The 16,885-nt window shown below is 34.9% G+C and overlaps 1 protein-coding gene across 1 annotated transcript in view; it reads right to left on the bottom strand.

Moving 5' to 3' along the window:
• The window catches only part of LOC126919688 (protein tipE), a 38,553-nt gene extending 25,240 nt beyond the window's left edge, over positions 1-13,313 (bottom strand). Inside the window, exons 1-2 of the mRNA XM_050729179.1 lie at positions 12,705-13,313; positions 7,679-8,008 (exon numbers count right to left, since the gene is read on the bottom strand). Coding sequence (XP_050585136.1) covers positions 7,679-7,883 — 205 coding nt within the window. The 5' untranslated portion in view covers positions 7,884-8,008; positions 12,705-13,313. The remainder of the gene's footprint in view (positions 1-7,678; positions 8,009-12,704) is intronic.
• Between the last annotated feature and the right edge of the window lie 3,572 nt (positions 13,314-16,885).

The raw sequence follows: 16,885 nt of genomic DNA, 5'->3' as shown, positions 1-16,885 counted from the left end.
AGTTTCAGTTCGAAACACATGCGAGGAATGTGAACATCCTGAATTTTAGTTATCGACTGTTGGCAAGCTTTGATTAGTAAAATATAATTAAAATCTTATTTTGTAAAATAATTTTACTGTAAAACGATAAATAGAAATTCAATGCAATATTTTTAGATTCTGTATACAATAAGACTAAGCTGTAATTGGAATATCAAACGAATTTTCAAGTTATCAAAATTAAATAGTCCGGTCGTTTGTGGAATATAACGTTGCAAAGTTATTTGCGAAGTTGCGTCAAGCAGAAATTTTAATTGTAACAACATGGTGCCGCAACAACGTCGGTGGTAATTCGTATTGTTAATTAACCGCAGTTGCAAGGCTGTTCTCGTATAGGGATGAATATAATTTAACTTCGTGCATTTTCTTCCCTGCGCAAATTTGCCATCGAGTTCGTGTTCTCGCTGAAATCCTATTACGACACATCAGCTACGCGTAATAATCTTAGCAGGACTTGTCGCTGACACTTGTTCAATTGTATATGAAGTATTTGTGTTGAATGAACAATGTTATCACTAAGTGACAAATATTTTGAGAATTAGGTTCCCTTGAAGTGACATTTAATCAATCAGTGAAATTATGTGTTCTATAGAAAATTAGAATGAAATATTTAAATATTAAAATACCAAAAGTGTAATAATAATTAAGTTTTATACAGGAAATAATTTAAATTTTTAGTTATAATTTCATTTTAATTTAAATTTCAAATAGTCGTAAATTTTAAATGGAAATTGTTTTGTTTGAAACATGGATTCGTTTCTGCAATTTTCATGATAAATTAAGATAAATGCTTCTGACAAATGTGCATTCAAGGGATTTGCATATATGCACAGATACATTTATAACTATATAAAATTTATACCAGAGATAATACAAAAAAGCAGATTATATAATGCAGTCAAAGTTCATATAACACGAATATAAATAGTACAAATCTACGAGAAGTCCGAAAATACATTGAGGACATCTACAGAGAGAAAGGATGGAAACCACGACAATTAATAGAATATGAAATACCAACAGTAACCAACATGATGACATATTCCAGAGAAACGAGACACATTCATATACAAATATCGCCAATCTTGGGACAACTGAAAATTGCATTTGGTGTATGTATGTATATTTAGATTACATGCAATACATGAAATCTGAAGGTAGAACAGTGTATCCTAAATACCTAAATAATGCACTATGAGTACTTAAGTAAATTTGTTTAACGCAGTAAAGAGTCGAAAACTTCAATCTATAGTTATATTTATATTTATTATTATATAGAGTTATATTTCACATTTCGCAATTGAATTAAATTATTCCACTCACAAAGGAGAGCATCATTTTAATCACGATTTTAGGTAGTATTCCTTTTATAAATATATCATAACCGACTTCCATTCGATTTCAAAATTTAAAAATCGTGTTTCTTCGTTTTACAGTTATATAATAAAATTAAAAAATTTGTTCTTTACTTATTATTATTGCTTACAGAAAATAAGAATATTACTAAGAATTATAGAAAAGGTCAGATGGGATTAAAAGAACAATTTAAAGAATCCTATTCTGCAATCCTTAACCCACCCTCCTATGATTTTTCTCTTCTGTTAAATGAAACGCAACAGCTAAGGCTCCTTACGTAATTCAGCTAATGTTGTCAGAAAAATTTTATAAAATATAAATTAAAAATTACTAATGCCAAAAAGGATTCTGTTGCATAACTGTAACAAATATGATATTAAAATTAGGCATATTTCAAATATACGAATTATAACTGATTTTCCTATGTAACATAAAACTATAAAATTGTAAAATTGTAAGAACTACGAGCAACGAAAGTCTATAACTTACAACATATAACTCACTCACTCATTCACTAATAGTTTTAATAAATTATATTGTGTAAGAATCTTGAAAAACAGAATTACGATTGGGTAGACATAATAATATTTGTAATAATTCTTCAAATGCCTTTCTTTCAGCCCTTCAACGACGTCGCGTCGAAAACGAACAACCGCCGAGGGGAGAGATTTCGTTCTTTTGAGTGAAGTGAGTACAGGCTTTCCTGGTCGCCCTCTAATTAACGTCTAGACGTACCGCTACAGAATTAAGCAAGGATGGAGTCCGCCGTAGATATCGATGCAAACGATCGCGACAAGAAATGAGGTAACAGATTGGACGCGCCGAATCACCTAGAACTTTGGTAAACGACGACGTTATCGATATATGGCCGTAATAACGCCGCTAAAGAGGTACTAGACGGAGACGAGGCTAAGATTGACGCAACTGGTGTCTTTGTATTCACAGCATTCAAGTCGGTCTTGAGCAATCCGAACATGTGTCCGCCCCTATGCCTACACTCTATGTATTCCCTCTTTCGTCACCCTTCTGCTTACACTTTAAGGCTTCTGTCGAATGCCAGCGGCCGTAGGCGGCTGGTATTCTCCAACGATCGGATGCTTCGACGTTTGCTTCTTTACGCATATGTGTGTGTATGTATAACTGCAGGGAAAACAAAAAATTTTTCCTTTAAATGCAGTCATTTCACAGATTACGTAATTTAGTTTCTATTGTAGAAATAGAATGTGTATTTTTTAATATATAAATATTTTAAAAAGTACCTACTCGTATTCTTTTGTTTTCCTTTAAGCAATATATTGATATTTCCTAAGACGAATGTATTCGATAGATCGATTAGAAATTCAATTAAAATAGAATTTACTGATTATTTTTTAGATATTTTCATATTTTAATTCTTATCTTACTATCTATTATTATTGTAATCGTAATGTTACTGTCACTAGCCGAGGTTTATTAACATTTTCAACAAATTTCACGTATATATTTATCCAGAGACTAATTGTATCGTGTTCAAAAATTATCAGATAGGTAAAAACTAATGTTTCCCTAAATCTTGTGTTAGGTGCGTGGTATAATATAGTAACAATTGATCGTATATTCTCCAATGATAAAATATTAAAAGCGTCAAGACAGTTGTGCGTTTCCAATGGCCATCGGTAGCATTGTTCGTAAATATCCAACGAATTATTTACAGAAACGTCGAAACTTGCATGTTATTGGAACATTCCTATTCTTTCGTGACAAAACGAATTTCCCTGTATGGAAAATCAACAATTTTCGCCTGACAACTGATCACAAATATAATTCCTTGTCTATAACTGCCAAAATCGATACGTATAGTTACGAAAATATTGTCTAGAAGAATTATGATTGTCACTATCACCTTGCATGGTTTTTTATCGTATTCGAGAAATTGATTGACGTTGAACGTGCAACTGACCGTCCCATGACAACCGCTACAAGTGTTTCGCAGTTCAAAAAGCTATCCCATCCTATAAACCCTTCCTACCTCTCGTTTTAACCCTACTGTTTAAATCTTGTTTCCATGAAAATCAACACCACAATGTCTGCCGGAAATATCGATGGAAACTAGGCCTTCGAGGTGGTCGAATTTAAATGGGGTCGCAAAAGACGTCGATACCTTTTTACGTTCTCCCTTACTCTACTTAAATAATATTAATGCTCGTCGTTATTATTCCTCATTACCATACGACATGCGATCGTAATTTATCGATAGGTCCCATTTCACGATCATTTATTATTGTATAAAACATATTTACATGAAACTCTCATCCGGTGAATTCTTTTTTTTTTTTAAATATATATGTATACTCTTCGTTATTATTTGTTCTTTTTTTAAAATCAGGTAGGCGGTGTAACGATGTAAATCAATAAGTTATCACGATGGTTATAAAGACACGAGTTTGTAAATGGTTATGAAAGTAATATCTAAATGTGGTGAACGAGATATCAAACGTTCGCAATCGAAATGAATAATCGTTCTTCAGCAGAACTATCGATAAATATCTCGTTACATAAATAGCGCTACGATAACCATTTGTCAATATGCATAAATAGTTATCGTAGAGGGAATGTTATATTTCTGGAGATGTCTATTTTAGATTCTATATCTGTACATTTTTATGGAAAAGAAGAAAGAAAGTTCAACTTTATGAGATATTTTTGCTTCTTGAAAAACATGAGAGGAGTTCTCGAGAAATATTACAGTATATCTCTGCTGGTTTTTACGTTTCAAATATGTACACATTCGTGTGAATCAATTGTTTCGGGAGATTTGGTTGCGTACTATTTAACTATTACGGGAGATTTACGTTTATTTATGATACCTTCCAGTGACATGTGTAGACACTGCGCCTTGGGAAAAATATGGGAAAATATGTTGGAAAAATCTAGTATAGTAAGTAAATTCATTGAATCTCTGAATTATTCTTCAAATGGACAGAAACTATGGAAATTTATTTGCAGTGAAAAATTTTGAGTACTGAAAATTAGATACTTCGATAAATATCAAGAAACAGATATAATCGATACTAAATTTTAAATAAAATAAAAACTGTCCCATTTTATATTTTAATTTTCATAAAATGAGACAAAATGAGTTCTGTTCATAGGAATGTGTTATTGCTTTTACAAGTATAATGTAAGCCGACGAAAAATCATCGTGTCACTGAAACAAGTATAATTCGAACGCTACGACGCCCTTTCGGAAGATGTCATACCGTTTATGCGCATATTTTTACCTTTCTTAAATAATGAACAGAAGGCAAAGGTCTCTCGGCCGCGAATCTGAATTGTCCCATTTGAATATTAAATTAAATGTCATTGCCTCCGATCCGTGATCTGATATGCAATATTAAATTCGTCGTGCAAACCGTCGAAAGACCGTCTATCAAAACAGCTCTCGTTATTCGACTTGGCTGGAAATAGTTTTCTCAATCATTCATGCAAATCGTATATTCCGATGGTGACCCTATTTCGTGAATTAGGACGAATCGATTTATACATTCCGCAGTTCCTTTCACGCATATCCCATCTTTCCTACGATTAGAACAAAATATTACACGTATACCAACATTTTCAACGTCACTTTGAAATATTTATTTATGAATATGGATGGGGAACTTCCAGAAAAAAGGTTATAGGACAAAATAACGACTTGAATAAATTGTATCTTCTAGAGAAGTACTAGTTCTAATTTTCTAGTATTCGTTATGTTTAAATTAATAACTATGTATTAGACCGCAGATTTTTATGCAATTTATAAAAAATTTAAAATCTAAGAATTTTAAAAACAATATGCAGCGATATATGAAATATCCAGGATATTCATTGTAATATTTATTGTAATATTGTAATATTCATTGTAATATTTTGTAAGTGAAACATTCTTTTTGTATTTACAAAATAAATAAATATTTCAGAATATTTAATTCAACTATTTGACTGGAAAACACAGTCGAGATCTATTATATTAGATTTCATTGAAGTTTTCAAAATAATTGAGATCATCATATTGGAATATCATTCGTTTCAATATTTGGGAAATCTTTCTCCCGAGTAATCATTAAATAATTTAAAGAATTTGAAATTACGCATAAAACTTTTTAATAAAAGGGCTAAAGTTTTGACGTGTTAGACTGACTAAGTTAGTTAATCAATTTGCAAAAGATGATAGAATTAAATAATGCAGCACTTATTAGACAATTTAATATTTATCATACAGATTTATTGTGTTTCTTTTTTAGAAAGCTTCTCGCTTGGTAAATTGAACATGAACACTTTAAATAGATGTTGAAAGACAGAGTTCATAAAAGCTGAATTTAAAAGACGTACCTGACTGATTGATTAAGAGATGTTCTGTTTCCAATTAGAACACTGCAGATTGGATTATTTGGAAATTAATTGCGAACTCTGCAGGTTTGTTTTTGTAGAATTGTTGTAGGAAGTTACAATCGATGCTGCTTCCATTGAAGGTTTTAAGGAACGTTATACGTCGTTGATTTCGTTAATTAATTCATCGATTGATGTTGTCCATTAATCAAATAATCGTTGGTTAAACGTTTCATAAAGGATTAATGAAGTTACAATCGATACTGGTGAACAGAAATATTACGAATTTGACATATGTCAATAGAGGGTTGCATATTTTATGAGGAGTCGTAGAAAATCCATTATCTTTTAAATATATTATTGCATTCTTTATGTTACATTTTCCCTTGAACTTGGTGTAATTTTAATCAATAACCATGATATAAACCTTAGGTTTTAAATATTGGAATAATATTTTTCAAATATTTCCTAAATCGAAAACAATGAAATATCTAAATCAAGTTACTTTAACCGGTAAGAATGTAATAAAAGCAAATTTTTTAATTAAAATCGAAACATTTACATTATTATATTAAAATAATATTTGTTGAATATTTCCTAAATCCTTCAGATAATAAAATGTCTCAAATTTTACTCTCATATAGTTTTATATAAAACTCTCTAACTACTATAATATATCTTGTATATATATTCCTATTTTCACCAGTGTTTTTGCGAAATGTGAAATATATAATTGCAATGAAAACAATTTTTCCTAAATCTTTACGTCAACCGTGCGTCCTTGTTCCAACGAGTATATGTACCGTATATTGTTAATACTCATTCACTGCTAAATGTACCCCAAAGACGTACTTACATACAGTTACATGATGCTTAATCTCACACGATGATCACACCATGGAACACATAGAAAAGAAATTATCGAGAAAGTATGAGAGAGTAGAAAAATAGGAGTATAGAGACGAACATAATTCGTGTCATCACAGGCGTGGCTTTATATAGATCAAAGAGATCGGAAGGAAGGAATGTATCAAATAGTTCAAGAAGGAATTATTTACTTATATACTTTAAACGATGAAGTACGCCTACGATAAAAGTCGATGAACGTTTAATTATGATAATGGAGCGTCCTGCTACAATTAATGAAATTTGTTGAAGATACGATACAAAAAAGAATAAAAAGATGTTTAAATGATTGAATTAAATTTAAAATAATGAAAGTGAAGAAAAAGATACAAAGAAACGATAAAAATATTTCGTTAAAAATTTTAGAAAGTGTCCATCAAATTCGAAGTTAATTTAAATATGATTTGTTGAAAGATTTGTGATAAATAGATAAACATAAAATTAAATCAAATATAACATTTTCTCACATAGTGTACAAATAAATAAATAACAATATAAAATAAGAATTACTCTTAACATTAGAATAAAAGTGCTTATTCAAGAACTAAATTTCAGGATAACCTCAGAGATTCATAGAACACGTATTTCAACTAAACTCGAATCTACATCCAATATTAATTCACACTTATAGAACTTCCAATACAACTACCAAGAAACTAAAGACAAAGTTCGATATTAAATCCAAAACCAATTTCCAATTAAACACATAACTTATATACGTCATCTTTGCTATTTACTTTTCAAAAAGAAAAGTCCAGATATATATCAAACTACGATATTACTAGACTATTCCAACTTGAGCAAATCATACACAAAACCCAATACGTTGAAACAACTTCAGGATCGTTGAAACTCAGAGCTCTAAACCAATCGATCTAAAACTTCGTAATCATCCGAGGGATAGAAGAAAAAAGTGACCTCCAAGAGAAAAATTGTGGTAAAAAAGAGGATTCTTCACATGCAACGACACAACGAAAGCGATCACCGATCGGACGAAAGAATTTGGTGAAGGGTGCCGATTGTTCACCTCTCCTGGACTCAACGTCGATGGTGACACACTCGGCTGGCCGAGTGTCGAACTGCATGAAGATGGTGGTGAAGGCGGGGTCGATGACGAAGGGGACCAAGAAGAGGAAGGCAAAGAGGCTGAAGGTGCTGAGGAGGATGAAGAACGCGGTCGTGTAGAACAGCAGCTTCTGCAGGAACGTCTGCTTCTCCTTCTCCTCCGCCATTTCGGAGAACAAACGGCAGTGCTCGTTTCAGGGGTGCACCTAGTTGACGTCGTCGTGTTCGTCGTCGTCGTCCTCCGCGTGCTCGCTGCCCGTCGTCACGTTCGACGTCGATGAGGCGAAACGATCTGCGGATTCGTCTCGAATTTCACCACTTTGCTTTTGTATCGCGTTTCGAGAGATCGAGCTTTCTCTTATAGATGCTTTCTCGACGGATTGGACGGGTTTATAGATTTAGAACCGACCTTGTTGAAAGCAAACAAGTCGAGGGTTCTTATGGTTGGTTGAATATTTTGACAGAGAGTTACTTCCAGCTGTCTTGTTGGGCACTTGTACGTTCAAGAGTGAGATTTAAGTTCATAAAATCTCTAAGATAGATTTCATTTTTTTCTAAGATAAGATTTCCCTTCATCGTATTGGATAATTATTAGTAAAAAGTAGTCAAGGTAGCCATCAAGTTTCAAGATAGTCTGCTTCGTTTGAGCAATCTCTCAGATATTGCTGTTTCATCTTGATCTAATTCCGGAATTCTATTGCAAAGTCTTAAACATCATTAAATATCATGAAGTTTGAACGTTTGAATGAAGCTATTTATAATATACTATATATAATACATCTATAGAATTTCTTGAGTTATGGCAGATTGCAAATAGCTAATCACTTTCTTATTTAATGGATGTTAAGGTATAATATTTGACAGTAAGGTCAGAGTTTTAGATAAAGGTTCCCCGAAATCTTTTAGACTTTCTATTCTCAAATTGGATTTAAGAAATCCCAAGAGACACAACGAGGATCCTAAAGTAATGTCTGTTGTGACTTCACGCTCTGTCAACGCACAAGTTTGCTTCTATATTTGTGGTATCGATGTCGACGAAGTTTCAAGGAAACGGAGTTTTCTACACCGAGATTCAATAAATCTCCCCGAAAGCTATGCGATTCTTAGAACAGTATCGATTACGTTCTCAGGATCTTGTGATCCGCTTTAACCGCATATACCAACATTTGGAAGCACAATGTTTCCATTCTAGACATTCCTAACAGAAGTTATGCAAATCGAAAATGAATATCTAGCAATGACAGCAATTGAAAATATTAATTTCATTTATCCACGAGCTTTATATGTAAAAACAGGCCACAGATGATTTTCGAGGCTTCAAGAGGAATAGTTTTATTAACAAATTTTAATAAAATTTTAAACCACACAGATTTTTAAAACTTTAGAAGTTGCAGATAAAAATTTTGGTTCCTAAATTTTACTAGCTTCTAAAACAAAGAAAAATACGTTGATAATTAAATTACTTTCACAATGCTTTTGTGTAATTTTATGTCAAAATTTTGATAGAAAATCAGCGAAATTCACGGGACAACGTAATAAAAAGCAATGAAATGTAAATACACATGAAACGCGTTTTATGAAGCTTTTCAATATTTACGGTCATTTCTTCAGTAACAAAGCAATATCTTGGTCTTTATTATCTTGTAAATAAGACAAAGCCTTAGCTATTCGGATCTTGAACTATCGTTCACGATGCCATCCATTCATTTGCCCAAGAAGCACGTGCCAATTTCATAGCATTACGCGTAAGATATTTTCATGACAATGAACCAACAATGCGATACGCGAGTTACGAACTTTCCATTCACGTCTTCCTGTAATTGAGCCGACGAATAATTCTATTTGGATCCATTTGCGCTCGAAACTTTTACGGTATTTCATCTACGAAGCATTGCTTTGACTTTTTGGGGAAGTTTGCTTCGCGTTGACAGAGTTCAACCGAGCTTCACCGCCCTTTGAGCGACCGAATTACACTGGGAAAACTATCGCGTCGTACCAGGAAAAAAATATTTCGTGATCCGATTGTTTGAACTTTCTGCTAGTACAAAACGTAAAAGTAAATATGCGGATTGTACTGTTTGAGTTTAAGCTTAAATTGGAGAGCTATAGTTTACATTTATCAAAAAAGTGTTACATATCACTCGAGAAAACGATGCATATACTATTTAATAAAATAATATTTCTACAAAAATATATTACCTCCGAATTTGTCTTATATTTCCCTACTTTTCTAATAAACCGTTATTTTTCTAACGTTAGACCGTAACGTCTAATAAACGTTATTTTTCGATAACTCACGCTAAATAAATTTCTTCAAAGAAAAGATCAAACTTTTTATCGAGGTCTTCGACTTAACACAAACATGGAGATAAAGTAGTCGATATGATTTACACTTTAACAAGTCGCTCCTAACCTAAGAAACTTTTTCTGCGAAATTTTTCTATGAAAAAAGAAGCGAGTCAGATTTCACGCTCTCGTGTTCCGTAAATTATGGAACAGTGGCCGCTGTTTATTGGATTTTAAGCGTTTCGCCTACCACTAAACTCAGTGGCGGGCGTAGCCTGCCCTTGAAGCTTTCGATAAACGCCCATGTCGCGCAAGCTCCTTTTAATAAATCCGAGGAAACGAAAATAACTAAACGCACGATCGTGTATTCTCTTCTCCCCATCCTTTCTTTTTACTTGTCTCTACAAGACTGGTAACGGAACTTTAACTACACTTGACGCTTCCGCGCACTTTAGGCCGCAAACTACGGATTTGTTTTATTGGATTGCTCCGATTCACGGAGCGCCAGTATTATAGAGATAAAACTTAGAGCCGAGCTTTGTGTGGCATAGTGTCTTCCGCCGTGTAGTTTCTGCCACCATCTGCTTTTCCCGCGATTAAATAGAGTAAGTATTATCTCGACTTTTACGTTAATCGTTATTTATAAACTAATATTGTGATGGCAAAGAATGACGACGAATGATAGCAAGGTTTTGAAGGAACGACGATTAAAATAAAGTAGCGAAGAATAATTGATTGATCAGTAGATAAACGAAAGCCAGGATGAATTTTTTTACTTGTAAAATGCAAAATTTCAAGTTGTTGCAATTTTTTGAGTTCATTAGATTGACTTGTTTAGTACTTACGTACTCCTGATCTGCCATGGATGAGTTTGTTTTTTAAGCCTTGAATACACGGTTTGTTTGGTTCCTCGCTAAACGACAATTTATCACTTACATCTGTTACTAATTTCAGTCGCCTATACAAACCTTTTAAAAAAATGTCTAAACCGTTCCTGCATTGCGCAGAAATAAAAGGTCTCTATGTTGTTGCACGTAGAAAAGGAACATAGAAAAATCTTACGTTAGAAAAAAGAGTAGGTTCATGATTTTATAAATCGCATTTTCCCTCTTTTGGCGTGCATTTTCGGCCCATAATGCAAAGAAACTAGATTTCACGGCCACAAAGTGCTCTGTGTTCCTGTATTGACTTGACGAGTCTCGTGTCGACAAATTACGTCAGAGAAAGCTTAAGCTAGACACAGAGAAAGCTCAAAGGAGTGTTTTGCGTAAAATCATCCTCATCGGTCCTTTTTAATTTTACATTTTCGCTCATTTTTATATCACCTTGCAAATGAAAAAGACAATTTCAGCCTATATTTATATTTCCTACAACTTTTTACCCGCTACACTTATTACGCAGACGCGTCATTATTCTAATGTTCCGTTGACACTGAAACTCAAGTATCAATCAAGTATCAAAAATTTAGCAACACCTTTTCTGAATACGATTTAAACGATAAAAACAGCTTTCACGGTGAACAAGATCCTATTCATCACTCAAACGTACGCACTTATTACTTTATTCAAACTATAATTCAATTTTAATTTCTTCTTCGAAATACGAAAGCATCAATTAAAATGTAATACCGAAACACTTTATAGTCTTTTCTCTTTCAACGTTTTCAAATTTATGTTTAAAGTATAAAAAATATTGGAGTTAAAAAGCTCTTCATTTTCAATTTATGGGGAAATCGTTTCTATAAATTTTGAAATCTATGGCGTGATTCAAAGCAGTTCGAATTACGACAAGTTCGTTCTCCGCCCCGAATGATCAAATTGTCCCGCTGCAACCCCTTCACGACAAAGGGGCGACCCGTGTAAGAGGGTGAAGAGGGAGAACGCTTTGCATTTACAGAGCCACTTGACGTAAATCAACACGCTCCGCATTAAGTGTCCACGTTGATTACATGGCCGCGTCCGTACGAAAGGAAGTATCCAATCTACAAGAAGCTGCGCCAGTGCCTGCAAATGGAAGCAGCCAGGCCTGCCTCGTTAACCAGCAATTAGTATATGCTTGGGTGTGCTTTTAAATCCGCGATTTCGTCCTCGTCCGCGTATCAGCATGCCCCTCGGTTGGCCTTTCTCAATGAAGGATCTCGAGAATCCTTTTCAATGACGGAAGAAACGTAATTGAAAGTGTACTAGAGATTCGACTCTCTTGATTTCCATGAAAAATATCGGACTCGTATATTTCTGAGTACATTTGAAGAAGCTACGAGTGAAAACAATTTCGCAACATTTTTTTCAGTCGACCAGGTTCACGTGCTACCGGGAATCCTCTCTAGGGAGATTCTAGCAACATTCACTCGATGGATCCTATAGATCGAAACTGGGCCAACCGAGTTCTTAAAGAAATCACGTCTTTTCATTTTTATTAAAAGTTTCTATTGTAGATGCTTATGTCACTTGTAAGAATAAATGAGATAATACGACACTATACGAATTGTAACAAAGAAACGGAAGAAGACACTTTAGAATCATAGAACGCGGAGTAATAACCGAGTCTCGGTCTGAATCGCGACTACCACCCCCTGACCCATCCATTCGCGAAGCAGCTCCTAAAGGCGCGTCCTACCCGTGTGTGAAAAAGCTCACAGACTCAGACGAGGCAACTTAAGAGAAAGCTCGATTGTTTCCGCGACGAAAGGAAGGGAACGGTACCCCCTATGAAGAAGAAGAGAAATCGTCGGGGCTCTGCGCCCTCTTCCTGTGCCCCCGCATCCTGTCCCACCTCCTCCTCTTCCCGCGTTCTTTGCTCACTGGCCTTTTCCTCCCTCCCTGTCGCTCTTCGTCGCCTACTTCGCGGCACTATGTCACACTGTCCACCCCCGTGTACATTTGTCGCGCGATCTCGCGAACCACCGCGCCTCGATCGAACCAAGAACCCGCTGTTTCCGTCGAAGCACAGCGAAGTCAGGTAACCAGAGAGAGCTCTGACAATAACTTTTAGTCCAATCGTGGCTGCCACCTCATGGTCGCCGTTCTTTCCTTCCCGTTCTTTTTTCTTTTTTCTCGTTCCCTTCTCGTTTCTGTTTTATCGTATGATCTCGATGGTCGATACGAAGTGTTCCGTCGATCGTCTCGTATCTCTCGGTTAACCTCGAGCTGCCATTCGAGCTTCCATCGGCGAGGCTCACACGACACGGTGGAATATAATATAACCGCGGGAAATTTTCGTCCTGGCCGCGGCGCCGACGGATGCCGGGCTACTGCAGTCGGTAGAGCTTTTGGGCGAGCTTATTTTCGAGCGATGCTAGCGCCACAGTGGCATCTGGTGGCATCGACCGTCGCCACCGCCGCCACCACCGCCGACGCCGCCAACCGACGCTCAACATCGACACCAGGGCGTCCCCTGACTGGGTTTTGCTTCATCCTCTACGCCTTCCTGCTTCTTGTTTCACGACCTTGCGCTTTCAGTCTTCTTTCTCTCGTTCCTTCTTTCCTTTGCATTTATACGTATACCTTTTTTCTTAGCATATCGGCGTGTATATACGCTTTCAGTATTGACAGATATGGAATATTCGTATTGGTTATTTCTGAATCGTTTCTACACGAGCTACTATTTTTACGAGATCGACAATTTCATGATTTAATTAGATATGATTCTTTTGCGATATAACTCCACACAACAGTTGTATAATATAAACAGGCATTTAAAAAGTTAAATTATCTTTTTCCTTTCCAAGAAAACCGATTGAGATATGTATTTCCAGCAACATTTTATAAGTTTATAACAATTATATAAGATGCGAATTATTCATTATAGATAAACACGTAGTTAAATATAGTAATCTAGACATATTTCTTGCTTTAGCTTAAAAGCAGAGTATTTACTCCGAGTTATAGGAAAAATATAAATATTTTGATTAAATTGCGTGAGGCATTCAAGCACTTATAGACAATATTGTAGACACAATATTGTTACGAACCCTTTATATAATTTAATTATATGTTTCCATTTCTCTAACAATGTTGTTTAGGTTAAAAACAGAAAAGTGAAAGCAGAAAACTCGTCGAAGACCTGATTGTATCGATCGGACGACGTTATTCGAGAAGAGGAAGAGGGTCGTAATAAGATTCTGGTTGAAATTAACGAAACGTATTTTTCGTAACACTCGACCGGAAATACTTGACGAAACTGGTTTACCAAGTTTCGCGATTTCATGAAAGCATCCGAATGATTTAGCTCTGACTCTCCGCGATTTTCCTTGCAATAATTCGGAATGATTCATTTCACGACGGTGGTATTTATTCTCGTAACAAACACTCGTTTTTTCTGGCGAACTTAGGAGGTCGACAGATTTGTGGAATTTCAGTTGTTACCATTTATATCAAATATCGTTTTGGTAACAGACCAGGTTGGTTTGCGATAACGTTTTACATATTGGAAATTAGCCAGGGAATTTTAATAGATGTCTGACATTTAAGGTCGAATTACAATGTGCTTATCGATAGCCGGACATTGGTGCTTCTCAATTTACGTAATACTACTGCAGAGATTAGAATGAAATGTCAGTGGAAACTTATGGGATTAAATACAGCCGAAAGATTACTGTATTTACGCCAGAAAAAGGATTAAAATTAAATATAATGGCCAATATATAAATAAGATCGTAAATTACACTCGTAAATTCAACTAATTGTATCGCGAAAAATTTTATTTCTATTCTTTTTTAAGTTTCAAGAGTTCTATATACTTTCTATTTTTTCCATAATATGGGATTCAAAAGTATGTTTGTTATATTGTACTTTGGAGCATTGTTAGCCTAGAACAGTTTTTAAACTTTTATTTCAAGTAATAATTGCAAATAAAAGTAAATTATATTTCATATAAGTCTATTCCTCGAATTTTTCAATTTGGTTAACAGTTGGAGATGTTTTAAATATAAGATAATAAAACTTAAGAATTTAATCAAGTAATTCTGTAATATCGAACGTCGATTAATAAAAGAGAAAAGAAAAAAAGGATCTCTTGAAGATACAATTCAGTAATGAGACAAGTTTTCATCCTCGGATTAAGACGAGTAGCAAGAAATTGCGAGAAGGTAAGTTCTCCAAGATCGTGTATGCACCCTCCAGGGTTTCCCTAATGACCTAATGCTGATGCAGCCGTGGAGCCTTGGAACCGAAACCAATAAGAACCGGTCTACCATGAGTTTGGAACAGTTGTAAATCGTTGTAACGAAGTTAGCCAGTGCAGCGATGTTCGAGACGAGCCTGAGAAATTAGTTTGTCCGGCAGGGTAAATCGATCCTCCCCGCCAGGAATGCCGTTTCATTTATGAAACCTAGCTCTACGTGGATTCGTCGTATTAATCTGTCTATCTGTGGTGAGCACGATGAAGATTTGACTTAGAAGATTTGACTGATTCGAAAACTGAATCCGACTTAAAATATAGGGAGAAAATAGGAAACATAGTCCTACATAACATTTACTAATAAAATGGCTAATGTTTCCCATTTTTATAATAATACAAGATAGCACTTCGTATCTGATTTTGTTTTAATATTTTATGTGGCATTGTAATATTTTTATTTTAAATGACCAATTCGGAGAAAAGCAATAATTTTTTTGCTCACTTTTTCTCCACCTTCTCAACCTTACGTTGCTTATACCTTACGTTAGCTCTATTTTGAAATATAGCTAAATCCATAGAATTTTGTCTCTAATAGGTTAAAGTATTAAAACTTGATCTCCTCAAGTGCAGAAAAGGTAATTGTCCCTTGACCTTAATTACTTCGCTAAAGCTAAAGTAAACTTGTGGATAGTGCAAAAACGCATACGTATCGTGGTATGAAAAATTTCTAGAGATTAACAATTTTCCCCTGTTCCAAATTCGAGAATTATTCCGTGCGGTCAAACGTGGTCAGTTCGTAACACGCAAATCGTATTGAGCCAGCATATGCGTTTCGATGTCTGTTTCCGTCTACCGATGAACAGTTCGTTGATTATCGCATTTGCTTATTCTAGCTATTGTCACTCAACGTCAATGCCATTAAGGGAGATGACACCATCTCCAGGTTATTACGATTATCACGATGTCTGCGTTCCGTTACTTCTGCGTTTCGTGGTATTCCCGCGGAACTAGTTAAAACTGGGACGAGGCTGTCACGAGGTTTTTACCAAACGCCTTCCCTTGTCGTTGTTATAATTTATGGGACCGAATATTTCATGTCACGAAACTGCTATGAAAGTTCTCTTTTCTGTTCCATGATACTAGTGCTTTGCTCTAATTATCAAGCTTATATTTTGTGTTGGGGCAAGGTTTGTTTTCTTTTCGCGTATTCAAAATAGCGTAATACTTTTATTTAGAGAATGGCAATAAGGATGGCATTTATAGGATGAAACAGATCTCCGCTTACATCCTATAGGTTCCTAAAAGTACGAGTTTACATAAACATCCATAGTCTAACAATGCCGAAGTTAATCTCACAGCATAAAAATAATGAAAACAAGGATATAAAGATATGTTATAATAAAAGAAACATATAAATATGTATCTGACCCTGTTTTCGGGTCATAACAGTTTGTCCAATATATTTCAGCTACTTTAAATCTTAAAAGTAAACCGCATTAGAAACGTTTTTATACGTATTACGTTCCTATACGTATCACTAGCAATTTCCGACAAGATGTTCGCAACATTATCACGTACGAGCATATTATTGAATCTCGATCATCGTCGATTTAGATAGGAAAATTGAACCCATTATTTTCATCAATAATGATTATCGAGTAATTATAGAAGTTCCGTTTCGTGGTTGGCATTCTGACGAGTTTGTTTCGTGTTGCTCGGTGATAATTCCTTGTTCGAAGAAGAGCCTTCTATTCGTTGCTCGTTA

This window comes from Bombus affinis, chromosome 8 (assembly GCF_024516045.1).
Source record: "Bombus affinis isolate iyBomAffi1 chromosome 8, iyBomAffi1.2, whole genome shotgun sequence".
Taxonomy (NCBI): Eukaryota; Metazoa; Arthropoda; class Insecta; order Hymenoptera; family Apidae; genus Bombus; species Bombus affinis.
Note: the sequence above shows the minus strand (reverse complement) of the source record. Positions and strands in the feature narration are given on the sequence as shown.